Source organism: Idiotropiscis lumnitzeri, chromosome 3 (assembly GCF_059441095.1).
Source record: "Idiotropiscis lumnitzeri isolate Australia: NSW breed Sydney's pygmy pipehorse chromosome 3, RoL_Ilum_1.0, whole genome shotgun sequence".
Classification (NCBI taxonomy): Eukaryota; Metazoa; Chordata; class Actinopteri; order Syngnathiformes; family Syngnathidae; genus Idiotropiscis; species Idiotropiscis lumnitzeri.
Genome location: NC_142393.1, coordinates 10,070,042 through 10,089,090, shown reverse-complemented (window position 1 = coordinate 10,089,090; position 19,049 = coordinate 10,070,042). Strand labels below are relative to the sequence as shown.

Below are 19,049 nucleotides of genomic sequence, written 5' to 3'. Positions count from 1 at the left end.
AGACAGACAGACGGTCAAGCAGTAAGGTTCAGTGCTTATCTGTTTTTCCAAAGAGCCTGTCAGACAGCAGAAAAACATTTCATGCAGACTGAGAAGGTTTCAGAATGTTACTTTCTCACTTTGTCGGCACTTGGTTTGTTTTCATTTGTTTTTTTAATCCCCGTAGGTGGAGTAAACTTTCGAGTATATGTCGCCCACAGTGTGACCAGTAAGACCTGGAGGTCAGGGCACTGCTGTGTTATTGTTTTCTCGCAGCTTCTCTCCATCCACTCAACCCCTCCCTCCCTCCCTCGCTCGCTTCCTTCATCCCTCCCTGCCGGCCCTCTCAGCATAGCTTGATGGAAAAACGATGATGATTAAAAGTACAAGGGTAGAGGCACTGGAAGGTTGAGGCTTCTGTGTGGGGGAAAAAAAAACTGCTGCTGATGGGAAGAAACTGCAACATAAATACAGAGAGAAGCTGTGAGGTAGATGGCTGCTTAGTTAATCGTTGCCAAATCTCAACTGTGAGCGCTATCGTCCTTTTGATAGTTATGCTTTTCACCTCAGCAGCCCTTGCCACAACCATTCTCTTTCTGTCTCTGACGCAGAGGGTGGAGGCTAACACCTCCTCTTAAAATATGCAACAACACGTCAACGAACGAAGGAACCGAGGGGAGAAGTGAGAGAGGTGATCTCACAGTAATCTCTTTTTCAACTCGGCTGTAAAAGCACGTCGATGAAAGTAGGCCAATATAAAATGAAAACAAACTGGATCCACAGGGATCACAAACGTCCAGCACCGCTCAGGTGGATGAAAGCACGAAAGACACACATCTTCCTTCTTGCATCTCGAATAAAAAATATTCAAGTCTGAGAACACGAGTGAAGTAAACACATGACACAGAAGTTATCTGAACGCAAGCAGCACTCAAAGATTTTAATTGGTTGCATGCAACTATTTGGGTCTCTGAAGGGCTTGATCACCCAGCAACTGAGAAATAAAAAGTCTTTCCGAAAATGGAACTGCGCACATTTGTTGCTTGAACGCTGGAGGAAACGTAAATACTTGATTTATTTACGTTTTCGCACGCGCAAAAAAAAAAGGCACAAACTTGATTGTACCACAGTGTGGATTTCTAAGAGGGGAAATGGGGATATGAATCCAGTAAAAATTGGGGAAAATCCAAAATATGACAAATATCGAGGCTAAAAAAGATGTTTTAAGTTGTAATATCACCTATGAGCACTAGGTGGCAAGAATGATTTAGTTGTGCTTACTCTGGCCTTTTTGCAGATCTGGAGTGATATACCTCAATAAAATTACAATTTTGAGTGAGTCTATTTTTGCGAAAAAAATGTCGAAAACGAGTTATTGCATTTAATGTTGATTTCTTGTGCAGCAGTTTTGTCCCATACTTGAATGGCCATTTTTATGTAAGAGTGCCCTTTGCACTGGAAAAAATATATATACACTGTCGGATCTTTAATAAATGTATTATCAAAACTGAAATATATTAAGCGCACATATTTTGCACATACGCTATAATAAAACAACAAAAATATGTTGCACTTGGATGAGCTCTGCCCCATTCTCAGCGGTTGTGAAATGCGCGATATAAATAAAATTGTATTGTCTTGTATTTGTGCAACTTTTGTCCACATTAAAAATAACACTTTTGTCATACATTTGGTTAGGAAGTAGCACTGACGAAAAATTGCACCACTACACTCTACGTGCCGTCAGCACATCAGTCCGTGCCAATTCAAGGCTGTAAGCATACGTCATGCTACTACCAGGTGTTCCGAAAAAGCACTTCAAGGACTACTGAAAAAAAAAGTAAGCTAACCAGCAGCAGCATTGTGCACACACACACACTTTCATGTTACGCAAACCCGGCAGCCACAAAGTGTTCCGGCTCAAATTCAAAGGCCCTGGGATGAAAATGCCAACCACTTCATGATATACTGCACTGCAATCATGACGGAAAGAGAGAAATGCTCTCAAAGAACGACACGAACATTTTTCTGCATGTGCAGAATGACCAGAGTCAAGGAAGCGGCGTTGTTGCCTCTCTGTCTCTACGCCTACATCACTCGGGATGATAGCGCAAGATGAGCGTGTGATGGCAGGAGGTAAAAGGGCATGAGGGAAGGAGCAAGGTTGGAAAGGAGAAGCAACTGAGAAGACGGATGAGGAGACAGCACAAGCACGCACAAGCATGCGCACACACGGACACGCAAAGACACGTCAAAAGCACCGGCGCACACCTCGCCATTCGCACAACTGTTTTCTCACGCGCGGACTGAGAAATACAGACCAGCTGCTCGGGGCACGTCGGCAAGTGCGCACACAAACACAAACGCTCGCCGAACTGACATACAGAGAAATCAAAGAGGAAACATGAGGTGGGTGGCGCTACTCTCCACAGGAGATGGGGGACAATGACAAAAAAATGGATGAAATCAACGACGAGGGAAATGACAAAAGAAGGAGGAACAGGGAAAGAACGGATGAGAAAATCTAAAGGAAGCTTATCGTTACGCTAGACAAGAGCCTGTATTCAGATCGGGTACGATCCAAATACATCTACAAGATAACAACTCTACTTATAGACGGACAGAGTACATTTCACAAGCTTTATGTATACTTTGGGCAAACAGGAAACCTGTAATATCGAAAACAAACAAACAAACAAAAAAAGATCATACAGCAAAAGAGAAAGTCAAGAGCGGCATTGGAGAAAGAGAGAACGTTAAAAAACGGGACAGTCAGGGAGAGAAAGCACCACTTTTTTTGGAGAGCTCAAGACGAGAGGCAAATGGGAAAAGTTGAAGCTGAAAGTAGTGTCACACAAATAATCAGTCCACAACACGCTGAACAAAAGTGAGAGGCGTAGACGAAGGAGAAACAAAGCGAAAAAGGGAAACTCCACTTAGACTGGCAACTTTTTGGGGCTTTTATACTCGAAGGTTTACAGCTTTTTCCCAAGATGCTAATCGTAGCATTCCAAGAACATCGCTCCCTAATTTTGTTTGACTCCTTAACATTTAGAGCAGGCGCAAAACACGGTAACCTGGCTTGACCATGTTGACACACAGTAAATACTGGAAGACATGGTGCAGCAGGAGATGACCTTTGCTCTGTGAACCTTGACCCTGACCTCCCACCATGATCGATTAGATCCGTTCAAGAGCTTTCCTTTCTTTTTGGTGGGCAGATTTGATCCGATTAATTAAAGGGGACGTCAAGTCAAAAATGTTCTTTAGAAAAATGTGTTTTGTGCACCGCCACTAGTCTAAAAATGACATTCTGATTAATATTGTGTTTGTGGAATATGACATAAGCAGCACCTCCTGTTTTCTTCCATCTTAAGGGCGGCCATTTTGCCACTTACTTTCTACTGAAAATGACATCACAAAGTCTTTGTGCTCAGGTAACAACCAATTACAGCTCACCTAAGCTTTCTGGATTTGGTCACATGATATATGGCAGCTGAGCCATTATGCTGAATGCATGTGCAGCATTTCTGGTGGTGTGTTTGAAGAATTTGAAGCAAAATTTTGCTCCTTTGCCCATTTCGCCGTCACAAGCTAAAGTGGATATTCGGTGGCGTTGCTTCGATTACAGGCAATCGGCGTGGAGAACTTATTTACTTTGCCACACGCATACGCAGAACAAGTGCAAACAGAGCAAGCTTTAGTTACCAACCGGGACCGAGACAAAAAAGGGGCAAGCTTTCGTGAATTGCGAGGAAGTTAGAGTATCTTGTGAGTGGACTGAATTGTTTCCAACTGTTGAACTGACAGCCAAGACAGCCACCCAGCACCAGGTTGGCTGTTCAAATTGTTTTTTTTTTTTTTTCCTCCTCTTCCAGTCCTCTCGAAGCAACCCAGATGGAGTCAACCCCGCGAACAAAAACAAGACAAGCGTTGTGTCACGATATTTCACATTCAGTCTGAATGACAAAATGGCTGCCCCCTGAGATGGATACAAACAGGTGTATTTTTCTGCTTAATTAGTTCATATCCCACAAACGCAATATTAATCAGAATGCCGTGTTTAGACTAGCAAGGCCACATAAAACATCATGCAAACAACATTTTTGACTTCACTTCCGTTGAAACGCGAATCTTCCTGTGGCAGGATTCTCCACACAGAGAGCGAACAGTCAGCAACCTCTTGCACCACACGCAACACTAAACAATTATACCAAACACACTCTGGACTGGGGCCAGACCTGGATTTGGACCAGACCAGATCAGACCAGAATTGCACAGCTGGTCAGGACCGGGTGCTGTTTGAAAAGGGAGAATAAGGGAAAAAAAAAAAAGAATAGAGGAAACGTTGTACACGCATGAGCAGCGGGTGAGCTGGAGGGTGGGGGGCACAACCATAGACCGGAAAATACTGCAAGTCCACGTGCCGTGCATGTTTGTGTGTGGTTGTGTGTAAGAAAACTGTGTGTGCATGCTTTCGGCGGACTCACTCCCTGGGGCCGGGCTGGTATTGGCTTTTGCGGTGGAGAGAGCTACGTGAGAGGGGGTAGATATAGTGTTTACGTCGTGGAGCTGACTGAGCACGGAGGAGCGCCTTCTCACTGCTCCCTGAAACGAGCCGCTTCGCTTGAACGTGCTCACTACCTCCATCTGCAGGACAGAGATAAAACAGCGGCACTCAGTGATGGCGGGAGGGTTTGCAGCTGGAATGCGGAAGCCTCTCCGTGTGTGCGTGTGTGCGTGTTGTCCACTCATTTCGACATAGTCGTTTTAGCAGCGTTTGCGCCTCAAAATCACTGCTCATGGTCAGCATTGTTGCTTATATATGCTGATGCCCTTTTGCTGTCTGTCAACACGCGCGCGCACGCGCACGCACACACACATGCCTGCCTATCTCACGTTGCAGTGCATCTTACAAACCGCCACTTTTAAGTTGCGAGAGAATCATAATAAACGCCAGAGGAGAACGTAATGTTGGCTGTGTTGAAGAGAAGCACATATTAGTGGCGAAATTCACAGTACAGAGAGAACAAACAACTGAGAAGCACCACTTCTTGGGTTTTGGGTTCCAGTCTTGTCAAGTATACTTTACCTGAGTCTGGATGCGGTTGAGGCCTCGGAACCAGAGGATCTGTCCACGACGAAGTTCTCTCTCAGCACAGTCAATCTCCTCTTCATCCTCCGCAAGCTCCTCCCCTTCCTCCTCCCCGGGCTCCAGACCGAGACCCGCTTCCTTCAGGCACGGCAACCTCTCCGCCGGGACAGTGGCGATCACCTGGGTGTCACGTTTGTTACATTTTCACCACAATTGGCGATAGGGATTGCAAGTTTTAGTTTGGGATGGGAAATTCCACATAAACAGCTTCCACAATAGCGAGCCTGTTTAGCCTCAACAGGTTCTTACCTGACCCCACAGCAGCTCTCCAACTCCCACAAACAGACACCAGAGCCACTGCTCGATGTTGAGTGGAGCACAGCTGAATGGCTTGCCTCCCCACTGCACAATCACAATCTGCAACACACACACACAAATAAGGACTTGACTATATAACTGGTAGAGTTAATGCGACATACTCGTGTTTCTTGTATGTAGGAGTTCCAATTTTTTTTTTTACATCAAAACAAACAAAATTAAATGGGCATCATGTTGAAAACACTATATATATATGTCAATGTCAACTTTTTTGGAACCTCAAATATAATCTAATAACTCACAAAGAACACCCAAGTAAATAAAAAGTACAGCTTCGAATTGATGGCATTAATTATTAAAGATAAAAAGTCACGGGGTAGTAAAGTAATTGCCCCCTGAACCGAGTAAGCGAAATCACAAATTTGCGCTAATTGCGGCTGTGAGATTTCGGCCTATTCTACATCGCGGAATTATTTTAACTCTGTCATATTTGTGGCTTGTTAAGCATGAACTTGCTTTAAGGTCACACACAGCATCCGAACAGGATTTAAGTCAGGACTTTTACTTGGACACTGCAAAACTTTAATTTACCGCTATTTATTAATTTTTTTAGCCATTCAGATGTCTTGTTCTGCTACATAACCAAAGAGCGCTTGAGTTTGAGGGCACAAACTAACAGCCGACTTTTTGCCTACAGGATTTTGTGGTGCATTCATTATTCCATTAATCACACCAAGTAATGCAGGTCAGGTCCTGAAAGAGCAAAGCAGCCCCAGACCATGAAAATTTCAGCACAATATTGCAGGCATGATGTTTTTTTTTGTTGTTTTGTTTTTATTAAATACTGTGTTACTTTTACTCCAAATGTAACACACTTTCCAGAAAGTTTAGTTTTTGTCTGGTCAGTCCTTAGAATATTTCTCCAAAAGTCACGGGGGATCATCAAAGTGTTTTTATGCAAATGTGACGTAAGCCTTTGTGTTCTTTTTTTGTTAGCAGTGGTTTCCACCTTGAAACTGTCAATTCCATTTTGGGCCAGTATTTTTCTTAGAGTTGAGTGGCGGGTGAGGCCTTCAGTTCTTTGGATGTGGTTATTATATCTTTAGTGACCTCCAGACGACGAGATGTCGTCGAACACTTGAAGTCATTTTTGTGGGCTGACAACTCCTGGCAAGGATCCTTACTGCTCCCAATATTTTTTTTATTTGTGGAAAACGGCTCTGTCCGGGATTTGCAGGAATCCCAAAAGCCTTGCAAATGGCTTTGTAACCTTTTCAGGATTGATATTGATTTCAATCATTGAGATCCTGTAGCCTACTTCACTTTCTCTTGCATTTACTACTATTTTATTATCCCTCCTTATGAAATAAAATATTCATTTAGTAAATGTATTTTGTATTTACTTGGACTGTCTTTGTGATATATTAAAACTGATCTCAAAATCTATCTCTTTATCTATGAGTCAAGACAAAAATGTGTCATAATATAGGAAGTGTTGAAGAGAATGAAAAGTGTCACGATTGTAAAAGTCAATGCACTGTGAATAACAGGATTCCGCTGCTTGAGTGATAATAGCGTGATGTGACAAGACAGACTCTTGTCTCCTCAGTGAGGCAGAGAGCAAAATTGAATTTTACCCGGTTGTTTCAAATCCGGAAGTCTGAAATATCAAATATCAAATAATAAAACAACTTTAGCTTCATGAATTGGATGTCCCGTAACTCTATTAGATTCTCAGCACTGATGCGACATCAAGCGGCCTTCCGGAGGCCTGTTAGACCGACACAATCTTGTTGACAGCAAAGCGTCCTCTCAATTAGATCACGCTAACTTTCTACAAAGAGCCGCATCTGTCTCTGTTATCTCACTCCACCTGTCTCAAGCCCCCTTCTGTCGCCAACCCTGATATTTATTTCTCTCAAAATCTTACTATTCTGTCACTCCCCAAATCACCGCCACCTCCCTCGCCTCTCATACTCCGTTCTCGTTTCCCCCCCGGAGAGCCAGTGCGCACTGAAGCGCTTTGCTTTGTCTTTGGCTGCCGGTCTGCTCTTTTCGGTGTACTAACAATATTCTTGTGTGGTACGTTCCCGCGCTGTTTAATTTGGCTGAAACAAATAAGACAAACCCGTCTAAATAATGCATGCTGACTGGCTGTGCTTTTCTCGGTATGATTTATTGATAAGCAAACTTGTCATTATGGTGCACTAGGCAACATTTATTTATTTCTTTGCACCACGCACACTAAGCCAACATTAAGGTTGATGTGAACTGCTTGCACGGCCGTGACAAACCGTTACTGGGCATGGAATGGTAACTTAAGTGGGTGTTTAAAATGAACGCTTTCAGACTTGTCTGACTCTTTTCTACTCCTCTCCTTTTTCTTCGTTATGAGGCAGCATTCACTAACTTATGGTTTCTAAATTCCACCTCACAAAAAATGGCTCAACAGAGGGTTTTGACCTGCACAGATGTGTTATAATTAGATAAAATTGACACACAGTTCCGAGTTTTTGGTTTTGAATCTAGGCTCCAAAACAAGCTCTCCCGATATTCTCCTTTAATGCATCTATCAACTTCCAAAAAACTTCCATTGGAATAATCATTTTAAATGAAAAGACTTGCACCCCCCCCCTCAAAAAAAAGGTGGGGTCATACCTGAACTGCGAAGGTCCCCAGAACAATGGAGCAGAAGATGGGGTTGGAAAATATGCCATCAAAGACGTTTCTCTCCCCGTGGATCTTCCTTGCGTTGATTTCATTAAACAGCTGCATGAGGACAAAGGTGTTGAAGATGATGGTGTAGTGCTCGGATGGGGGCGAGTGGAGCGGAGCGTTGCGGCCGCTGTCGATGTTGAATATGCGCTCGCCTGAAAGCAGGTGAGGGGAGAGAAGAGGAGTTGAGAGAGATGAGTTCTCAAGGATGAACACGAGCAATGCCAGGAAAAAATACTCAGCGTGGGGAAAAAAAATCCTCTTAATCAAATGTGCTAATAACGTATAGTGCTTTCCAAATGTATTACATGATAACCCAATGTAAGGCTTATGGTGCAGTGGCACAAAATGAACAGGAATGGTGAGTACCAAAATCATTTGACGAGAAAAGTTGAAGATCTTTAACCCAAATTAGATTCTTTTTGCTTAAAATATAACTCTGGTGAACAGCAACCTTTGATCAGACAAATTTGACACATCACAGTTTTTGAGATGTTTTTTTTTTTTTTTTTTTAAACAAATTTGACCTATAAAGCTTGCCCATTATGAATTTTAACATTCATTGAAATTTCTAGCCGATGTTATTATAAAAACCGGATGTTCCAGAGCAGGGGTGTCAAACTTTTTCTCACAGGCCACATAAAATGATGTGGCGGGTCGGATTTGGCCCCCGGGCCATGAGTTTGACACCTGTGTTCGAGAGAAATAAATGGGGAAAATTTGGGAACCAACGCATAAAAATCTTTTTTTTTTTAAATGTTTACTTGTAATAGTAAGACTTTTTTGACCAGAGTAATAATATCTTGTATCCATGAAATTTAAAATGTACTCTTTTACAAAGACCAAAAAATAATATAGCTCATAATCATTTTTTGGGATCAAGATGTTGTCAAATTCAATTTATGCATTTTACAAAGTCAGCTAAAACATATATGAATATAAAAAGGTGCAATTAGTTTGAATTTCCTCATTCTTGCTCAAAACAGTAAAACAAGACCTGAATGAAGTTCAAAGAGTCCACATAAAAGCATTTCCACATGCTTGATGTTCTCTTCATGACACGCTCTCAAATAAATTGCGTTAAGCACCACATCTCACGACAAACGTCACATTGAAAACGCTTCCTTTGTACTTTGTGTATGCACCTATGAAAAGGAGGGTGAAGATGATGACCAGTTGGTACACGCCATGGCCCAGGATGTTTTTCATCATGGTGAGGGAAATGAGCGGGTTGTTGCGACCGTAGGGTTTCCGTAGCAACAGGGCCTCTGTGGGAGGCTCAGTGGCCAGCGCCAAAGAGGCAAATGTGTCCATGATGAGGTTCACCCATAGCATCTGCACCGCCTTCAGAGGAGAGTCCTGCGAGGAGATGAAGCCAACTGATCAGGAACCATGTGCAATAAATTATTTACATATAACATTTATTCCATTTGTTCGATATTGGGCCAATTTTAAAACCGAGTGCTCGACTAAGTTGACCACAAGAACTGGTCCACACAAAGATTTCAGCCTCAATATATAATTAATAATTTGTAAACCATAATTATGCTGCACTCAGTCAGGTGCATGGTCAGGGGCGGAGCTACGTGGTGGACAAGGGCAGCCATGGCCACCCCAGGTCAATCAATCAAGCAGGGAGGCTTGTTTGCCTTCTCTTAAATTAGTAGCTAATTAAACGTTTGGGTGATTTTTTTTTTTTTTGGGGGCACAATTTTGCTAACATTCTGTTGCCGTCTAAAAATGTGGTTCCCTGATGCTTGTGTCAGGGTTGGTATGTGTCTCATATCATGCCACCAGATCTAAATTTACGGGCTCTCTTAAGCCTCCTTGTGCCTGTTATCTTGTCACACACAAAAATCACTGCATGTCTCTTTGAGTCATTTTCAGTTTCTTCCCATTCAACCCCTATCCAGTGCTGTGTGGAAAAATAATGAACTATCGATACTGCCGAGCGCTATGCTCAAAAAGTGATTCTTAAAAAGGAAATATTGCTACTTTGGATGCCATTCAATTTCAAACATACTCAAGTGGATTCAATTCATAATACTCAAGTTCAGTGAAAGAATCTGCACTAAAGCGGTTCGTGAGGCATACTGATAGCTTTTGCTGAGGTCAATTTGACACCTTCAGAAGGTTTCAAATTGTCGAGCATCTCGTTCCATCCCAAAACATCACTCCGCCACATCCTTGTTAATGTTGCAACCTCGTTGGGACATGGTGGCTTTAGTCAAATAATTGTATTTCAGAGCCCGATTGCAAACATGGCTGCTTGTGCGATTGCTGACGGCTAGCATCTTTTTTTTGCACTCCAAAATAAAAGTGTATGACTCAGAAGTGAAGACTGGCTGCACCTGGGTGATGCAGGCACCGGTGAAGGCGACGATGACGGCCACGACGTTCACTGTGAGCTGGAACTGCAGAAACTTGGAAATGCTGTCGTAGACGTTTCGCCCCCACATCACCGCCTTCACAATGCTGCTGAAGTTATCGTCAGTCAAGATGATGTCAGACGCCTCTTTGGCCACGTCTGTCCCGGCGATGCCCTGACAGAGTTTGCGACGGTGAGGAGGACATGCACAGAGTCACGGCATGAATCATGGGAGCGTTCAAGCATTCAAATCATTCTGGAGAGTTACTGCCTCAATGCTGTGTTGCACTCCTCAAAGTCTTTGCAGTTGGCATGAGTAAAAGATGTGGTCAAAGACAAATGCACGCCACTTAAACTAAGATTTTTAACATGTATTATTTATAACGGGGCAGCTGAGGCAAAACTGCTTTTTATTCATGTCCCCTTCAGATGTAAAAAAAAAAAAAACTCCACAAATGTTGACATAATTGTTTAACAGTCATCATTCATTCGAGACTCATTACTGAATAGTAAAATTAGTTGTAGAAGAATACAATAAAAAAACAAATAATAATTAGTTACCATAGCAAAGCCAACATCAGCTTTCTTCAAAGCCGGTCCGTCATTGGTTCCGTCTCCTGTCACTGCAACCACCTGCCTCTGTTCTACAATGCTACTGTCAATGATGCCTACCGGGAAAACCGAAAAACAGGAAGTAAGTCTTTGCACGTGCGTGAATGTAAAAGTGAGTGTTTGGGTTGATCAACCCGGAAGTCACCTTTGACGAGGGTGTGTTTGTCTGTAGGTGAAGATCGAGCCAACACACGCAGTTTGGGCCAGATTTTATCAATTCGCTCCTGTTCAATCTGCATACACATGGAAAAGGGAAGAGGGATTCAACAGATAATGTTGCTCACTTCTTTCACTGGTACTGACCACATTACAATATGCCATTTTGTAGCCGTGAGCGTCAACCATACAGGGTTAAAAAAAAATAAATCAGGGCGCACATATTGCTGCGTACGACTGACGGTGGATGGAAAAGTGCACGTCCACCGCTGTGATGAGAAGTGCTTCATCCCATTAAGCAATGCAATTTAGCTAATCCAAATGTAGGCTTAGGGGAATGTTGCTGTTTCATAGGAACTCTGGGGTCTTATTTCCGTTTTCTTAACGTAGTTAATATTACAATTGTTATTCAGTCCTTTAACATGCAGAGCGATGTGACAGTTCACTGGTTTTTGCAGTATATTCTGGGATAAGGGGGTTGAACGACTTGAGAATTTTGGTCGTTGATTTTAATGAAAGTCAGGTTGATTAACTCATTCACAACCAGCCCAGTAAAAAAAAATGGATTTTGACGTATTTATCCGTCAATGGTATTGAATGAGTTAATGGATATGTCATTGATATTTTTCAGCGGTTCCCAACCTTTTTTTGCACCATGGATTCACATAAGGGAGTATTTCAACAGACAGCAACAAATAAAAGCTCATGACTAAAAATACAAAATGCTGTTATGCTCATTGGAGTTGATGTAAGTAGTAGGAGTTCTGTGTGTGTTTCTCTTTAGACAACCAGCCAATCTTATGAGACGTAACATTTTGGCTGTTCACGCCCGTCTCAGGGTACTGCTGGTATGAATTTTAAGCTAGCGGTGATTGGAATAGCTGAAGCTAGCACAACGCTAACAGCTATGTTTTTTTATGATAATCCGTTCAACCACTTATGCATAATGCATCAATATATCCAGACATATTACGGGTAAACTGGAGCCTATCCCAATTGACTTTGGTTTGGGACACACTGCACTGGTCACATCCCAAGAAACACCGTACACTGTAACGAACGTGGTTTCATCTAGACTTGAGTGAAAATTTCATTATAGTAATTTATTCTGTTGTTTTGTGACTGCATTGGACGAAAGTTTGGAACTGGTTTAGCATGGCTTAGCCTTAGCCATTCTTCTTCTGTTAAATAATTTTCAACCTCCTTTTACGTTTACGATACTTGTCAGAAGTGTTTTTTAGTCAGCGTCAAGGAGGTGATGATTAGTGACCTTTAGAGGAGCCTGCTGCTGTTTAGCTGCCATGCTAACCAGCTAGCCGCAGCCGCAAAGCAACAAAAACTGTTTCGTACATGGGGAAAGACGCAAAGCGTTAGCGTGACTGTTGTGTGTTAGAGTCCAAATCTGATGCCGGCCAATCACAAGCCGCGGTACTTACACTCCCTTGCAAACTCCAAATTAATCTACGACGGATGTTGTTCCCTTCATTGCAGAACGTTTTCAATTTGACAATTTAGAGAATAATGATAGCTTGAATAAGAATAACTTCTGTTGCCCCTGATATTGGTTGTTGAAATGAAAATGGTTTTCAATACACCCACGGAAACATGCATTTTTGTTTTGGTAGAAAACCGCACATGAATGAGTGCACTCGCAAGACCCCAACTCACCTCTCCTTTCTCGTTCCTGATTCGTCGGTTGAAGTCTTTCCCCTCCAGACAGATAAAGTCATCCCCAGGGTGGATGATTCCACATTTGGCCGCAATAGCCCTGGCTGTGTTAATGTTATCACCAGTCACCATCCGCACAGTGATGCCCGCACGCTGACACTTCCGGATGGCCTCAGGTACCTTAAAAAAAATAAATAAAATCGGTTCACGCAGAAACACGATGAGAATAAAAAAAACATCGTAGTCACTTCCTGCATTATGGATGGCAGTCAGTGTTGGCACACGCGTACCTCAGGTCGTACTGGATCCTCAATCCCAACCACAGTGATACAGGTCAACTCTGTCACGATTTCTGCCTCATTTTCCCAGTCGGGCTCTGGATTGGAGGGCAGGTCGCGATAAGCAATGCAGATGGTCCTCAGACCCTCACATGCCATTGGCTCAATCACCTGTTCAAAAAAAAAAAACAAGCCAGAGACAAAATCGAACAATTTGAATATTTGTGCTAGAATTGTTCATTATTATACTGGACACAAAAATAATCTTGCAATTTGAAGTTAATGTCTAGTGAGCTTTTGAGCATTTTTGCTGGTATTCTTTCTGACAACGCTGAGAGGGAAAGCCCCCTTCCCTGGACGAGCAAAGACAGCAGAGGAAGACAATATGATGAAGAGCTGGCATGGCACAAAGCTGCCAAAATGCAAGCAGAATAAGTGAGCTGGAATATAGTTGTGTAAGCACAAGGGCTATTTTTCTCATGCTATAAACTGAGGTCGCCTTGAGGCAGGTCAGCCCGCCTGTCAGTCAAGGGAGGACTTGCTCACACTGCTACATAATCTAATCTGTTAGTGGAGCAAATACTTGCTCTCCGCCGGTGAATACTTTTGACTGATCTAGCAATTGTGCTGCGAGTAGAACAAAGGGGATAAATGCTGATGGGTGACGACACGCTTCAGATTCAATCATGTGATGTGAGTTGTGTTCAGTGTGATTACAAATGCGAGCATTCAAATATAAAAATTAGGTCGACAAAATTTTTTGTTATATCCAAACAATGCAGTGGAAAAAAAGGGGTGATTAGGTGATGTTATTTGTGTTTAAGATAAAGCCACATAAGCATTAAAGAACACCTATGATGGAAAAATGTTAATTGCTTGTGTTTTGTCTCTGCCCTTCCATCAAGTGTGAAATTAAACAACCGAGTAAATATTTTATCTGCCTCTTCATGAAATTGTCTGTGAGCAAGCTGTTCGGAATTTCAGCCCCACTGCTGCATAAGAGTGATGATAATTTGCATAACAAAAGCTCCTACACCAGTTTTCTCCACCCATGACACAGCAAAGATCTGCCATTTTCAAATGGGCTATTACATGAAAGTACCATCATGCCAAAGTCAAAAGGTAAGCAGAGCTGCAGTGTTAGCAAAGATTAGCATTAGCTAAAAGTGTACGGATCAGCCAGTGTTGGATTTCTGCAAGCACAATTTTTTTTAATGTTCTGGATACGCAGGGGTGAACATCTTCTGATCAGGAGGGAATCTCAGGGCCTTTGGAAAAATAGTATGAGTATGAAAAGTCACTAAAGTCAGTCAAAGTCAGCCATTCTGCTTGCCGTTTCTTTATTCTAAACAGACTTTGTGTACTTTGTCCTCCTTCATGAACTCAATCAAATCAGTTTTTTCTTCCGACAAGGCCTGCACGCCACACAGAGGTGAAAGAGAATGACTGTGTTCACGCCCACAACGGCGGACAATGTCATTTACCTGTTTGACCATCTCATCTCTGTCCCGTGGGCGGAAACTGCGAGGTTCTCCATTGGCATCAAGGATGTAAGAACACCTGAGGAGACAAACAATGCTAAACTGTAGCAAAGAAGAGCACCCGTATGTGTTTATTGACAATTATCAAGCAATATCACATATTTCTCCATCTGAGCGCTTCTTTTCCCTTCCACTCACTTTTTCAGCATGATCTCAGAAGCTCCTTTGCTGTAGAGACGGAAGGAACCATCTGGCAGCTTTATCACCGTGCTCATGGATTTACGTACTGAGTTAAAGGTATACACCTGGGAGAGAAATGAAAAATTAGGATCACTCTTCAGAATCATCAATGCAATTGGGCAACTCTAGTCATGTTTGTAGCATGCATTTAAATAAAAGGAAAACCTTTTAAATGTTGGAAATACATGATCAACGTGTGAGTGTGCGCAGCAGTAAGGAAGAAGTTCTAAACTGCTTGCACCCTAGGACACACAGTTCCAAAGTCTTGCAAAGTGAATTCATGAACTATTGTTAAAACATTAGATCTTTAAACAACTACACTATGCTTAAATGTACAAAGGTCAATTCAATTTTATAAGGTGAAAAACACAGAGAAAGCAGTGACATGGAGGAGCATGAACCAGATAGCATGAAGCCATCATGGCCTTATTTAAGAGATTTTATTACATTGTCATTTGCGGTTAATGCGTTACTTTGTGCCAGCCTAAAAGCAAAAGAAATTCTCCTTTTAATCTGACAAAAAGTAAAGAGTATTTTATTTGTTGTTATAATTGCCCTAATTTTCGATTCTTTGTTATGTTAATTAGTTTTACTCATGCAAGATCCGTTGTCGGCATAGTCCTGATTATCCTGCCCGACTTGAGCTCGCAGCAAAACCATGTTGGGTTTTTTTCCCCATCTCATTTTGAACTTCATTTGGGGTTAATCAGGGGGACTTTAAATGGTGGCTGGTGTGTGCTGACTCATATTTTACATGACTAATGGGACTGGTTCATTGTGCACACAGCTACATTCCCAGATATATTATGAGAGGGTTTGCGCATTTGTGCAACCACACATCTATTTCTTGTTTTAAAATACACATTTTTCAATTGAGTTGTACAGGCGATGGGTCGCATTAATGGTGGGGCTGATGAAAAATATATGATTGGATTTTGGTCTTTTATTTTCATCCATCCAACCATCCATTTTCTAAGCTGCTTCTCCTCACTCGGGTCGTGGGGTTATTTTTTTAATGTCACAAAAACCTGGCATATGAACAGGGGTGTGTAGACATTTGATAATGACCGTGTGTCCAATTTTGTTTCACCTGGAACGCCAATTTCTTTCACATTGCACCTTTGCCATCAATATTAAAGGCCCCATTCCATCAAAATAAAAATGTCCCCACTGTTTTATGCATAACATAGGTCAAATTGAGTCTGTGACATGGTTTGAGTTTGACATCTACGCGATTCATTGTTTGCATGCAAAGGCCTGTAAAAGGAGCGGATTTGATTTTGCTGTCATTGTGACTTTGTAGCTGCCGCACGCCCAGTCAACTGGCTGCCCGTGACCACGCACTTGCGTCTCATGCAAAGATAAAACTTTGCATCAGCTGCCAATCTCAGAGGAGATGAGAAATAGAGTATGTCAATTAAAATTCTGAAGAATTTCGGTAGCAGAACTTGACTGTGTTAGCGCACGCTTCATGGAGTTGGGTCAATGTAAGCTTTCACATATGCTACAAATACATTTCCAGGTTTTAAGTGACACAGCCACACATACACACACATTGGTCAGTCGCCTGTGGCGAGGTCATGCAGCGTCACCATGGCGGTGGATTTAAAAAAATAAATAAATATATATATATATATATATATAGCCGAGTACAGCTGAAAACCAGCCGGTCGTCAGTCCACCTCGTTGGGCGGTGGTGAGATCGCTGGTTGTCAAGAAGGAGAAGCAAATAAAGGGAGGATAGTTTTTGTGACCGAGATGTCGCGCTGCAGTGGCCGCCTCATTGCGCACCGTGGCCGACCACAAATCCCGCCGATGCACTGGTGAGTTTCAGCGGAGCCAATGACGAGATGTGTTGGCCACAAGACAACCACATATTGGCAACTATCAATCAGAGGAAAGCTGGTTTCCATATCAAATTAAGGAGAACAGCAACCCAAATGAAGCAAAACTTGTCTACATTGTGAATATTTTTGGATAATATTCATGACAGAAAAAAACCCGTTCAAAATCACAGGCATTTCTGACCAACAAAAATATCTTGAATCGGGCATGTCCAACCCAAATATTCTTGCAAACTCGATAAATAAATTATTCTTACTCTTGTATGTCAGTTCAAAATGTTAAAATGCTACCTAAATATTATTGCATAGTCTATGATGTTTTTATGATGGAATTTTCAAGATTTCCTTTGAAACAACTACTTTCAAATATCTACAGAATATACCGTGGCGAGCATAAGTGTCTGTAAGGTGATAGCGAGGTGCATTCTGAGTCACAATGTTGACACCATTCCAGAGCTTCTTCACAGTTGTGAGTCATTTTCAACAAGAAATCCAATAAATGAGCGTGACATTTCTGCTATGTCAGCAGATATCGTCATTCTTACTTTGTAGAGTCTCTCCTCGGGGATCTGCTCTCTGACGGGAGTATAGTCTTGTTGTAGGTCTAATACAAATCCCAGCAGGCCACACTCCGTCTTGTTTCCCACCTGCTTTGCCAGACCTCCCTCCACATCTGGTGGCTGATAAAAGGCGATTGGCAGAGAGGCAAAGGAAATGTACATTTAAAGTCTCTATGAAGCCATTGGAAAGGAAAAAAAGCATATATTTTTTTTTTTTTTGTAAAACCATGACATCAGTGTATGACTCACTAAGATCTTGGAGGTGTAGGCACTGTTGATTGAGATCGCATTGACCAACAGATCCAATGCCCGGGGGTTAATCTGTCCAGGATCTGGGATCAAGCGGTGGTGCACATCACCTAGGCGACGACAAATGAAAACATCTCAATCGCTCGAATGGCGATACATGAACACAATATAACTCGCAGGACATCTGAGGGATGGTACAGAGTGGGTGGAAGTAGTTAGCGGTTGCGCCTTCATTTGTTAGCGTTAAAGATGTTCATGCTGAGATCTCACTTACTGGTAGCAACACAAAATTTGTCATTTGATTTGTATTCAAATTTGTGCGTGCGTATATCCCTCAACTTCAATTCCACTTCCGTTTACGTACCTAGATAAGCCTGCACCACAGTCATTCGATTGGTGGTGAGCGTGCCCGTTTTGTCGGAGCAGATGGCCGTGGCATTACCCATCGTCTCACATGCATCCAGGTGGCGTACAAGGTTGTTGTCCTTCATCATTTTCTACAAAAAAACAATGGGATGAAGAGCAGATTGACTTTAGCGAGGTGATTAATCTCTTGCTATGATGATTGGCATTAGCGAGATATGAAACTGGCACAGGTAACACGGCGAGCTGTCATTTGTCAAATCTGTATCAAGGAAATAAGTGACTACCAGGAGTTAGCTTTTATGGGGCTGGGCACGAAACGGTGGTGACTTGATTTAAAAACAAACTTTTCAGATTCGATTCAATTCATTCTGTTTGGATTGCACTCCATTCGAGCCCAAAACCCGGAAGCATTTGCATGTGGATGAGAATAATCGGCCGAGTAATGAGCATACGAAGTGAGCGACGCCGTACCAGAGACGACAGGTTAGCTTAGCGCTAGCAAGCTGGAACGACACAATACAGATGGATTGACTCGACTAAAGCAAGAAAAACACACTGGATTCTGTCATTGGCCATGCTACGACATGGGATCATGAAGTTGAAGTGAGCTATTTATAAATTAATAAGGGAAACATTTCCTTAGGTTAACGCTGCTGTGTCAACGGACCGGTGTTCTGCCGAAATATCCTACCCGTACGAATCGTCCTACCGGAGGCTGTTTTGACAGCCTGATCTGTCAAAATGTCCTACCCATGCGAAACTTCCTACCAGAGGATAATTTGTCAGCAAAGTACTACCGTGTGCTTTCAGGTCGTCTTGTTTACATGCACATCGGTATAATTAAAAAAAAAATCTTTTAGTAAAAAACACGTAGACGCAAGCAGGTCGGACGTCCTGAGAGTTTAATTTATATATGTATCTGCATAGATATGTTAACAAACAACTTTTACTGACGATATCAAACGAGTGGCATACATATGCGCATGCGCACTCGGCATTGGTAGGACGTCTCGACGGGTAGGAAGGAATTTCAGAACACCGGTGTACAGTCTGGTTCAATACATAGGTCTTGTGAATGAATAAGTGATCCTTTGTCAAGCACTTTGGACACTTTATGGTG

The 19,049-nt window shown here is 42.3% G+C and overlaps 1 protein-coding gene across 6 annotated transcripts in view; it reads right to left on the bottom strand.

Moving 5' to 3' along the window:
- Positions 1-19,049, bottom strand: part of atp2b3b (ATPase plasma membrane Ca2+ transporting 3b) — a 44,890-nt gene that overhangs the window by 6,666 nt on the left and 19,175 nt on the right. For 3 of the 6 annotated variants that reach the window (XM_088290975.1, XM_088290976.1, XM_088290977.1), the window contains 14 exons: positions 17,928-18,060; positions 17,564-17,673; positions 17,300-17,434; positions 14,869-14,975; positions 14,674-14,749; positions 13,202-13,360; positions 12,912-13,091; positions 11,233-11,320; positions 11,037-11,143; positions 10,459-10,650; positions 9,253-9,466; positions 8,051-8,262; positions 5,384-5,491; positions 5,072-5,254 (listed from right to left, as the gene is read on the bottom strand). In XM_088290975.1, coding sequence (XP_088147101.1) covers positions 5,072-5,254; positions 5,384-5,491; positions 8,051-8,262; positions 9,253-9,466; positions 10,459-10,650; positions 11,037-11,143; positions 11,233-11,320; positions 12,912-13,091; positions 13,202-13,360; positions 14,674-14,749; positions 14,869-14,975; positions 17,300-17,434; positions 17,564-17,673; positions 17,928-18,060 — 2,004 coding nt within the window. Of the gene's footprint in view, positions 1-4,220; positions 4,278-4,469; positions 4,630-5,071; positions 5,255-5,383; positions 5,492-8,050; positions 8,263-9,252; positions 9,467-10,458; positions 10,651-11,036; positions 11,144-11,232; positions 11,321-12,911; positions 13,092-13,201; positions 13,361-14,673; positions 14,750-14,868; positions 14,976-17,299; positions 17,435-17,563; positions 17,674-17,927; positions 18,061-19,049 lie in introns of all 6 variants that reach the window. The other 3 variants (XM_088290978.1, XM_088290979.1, XM_088290980.1) reach the window with 2 other exon arrangements.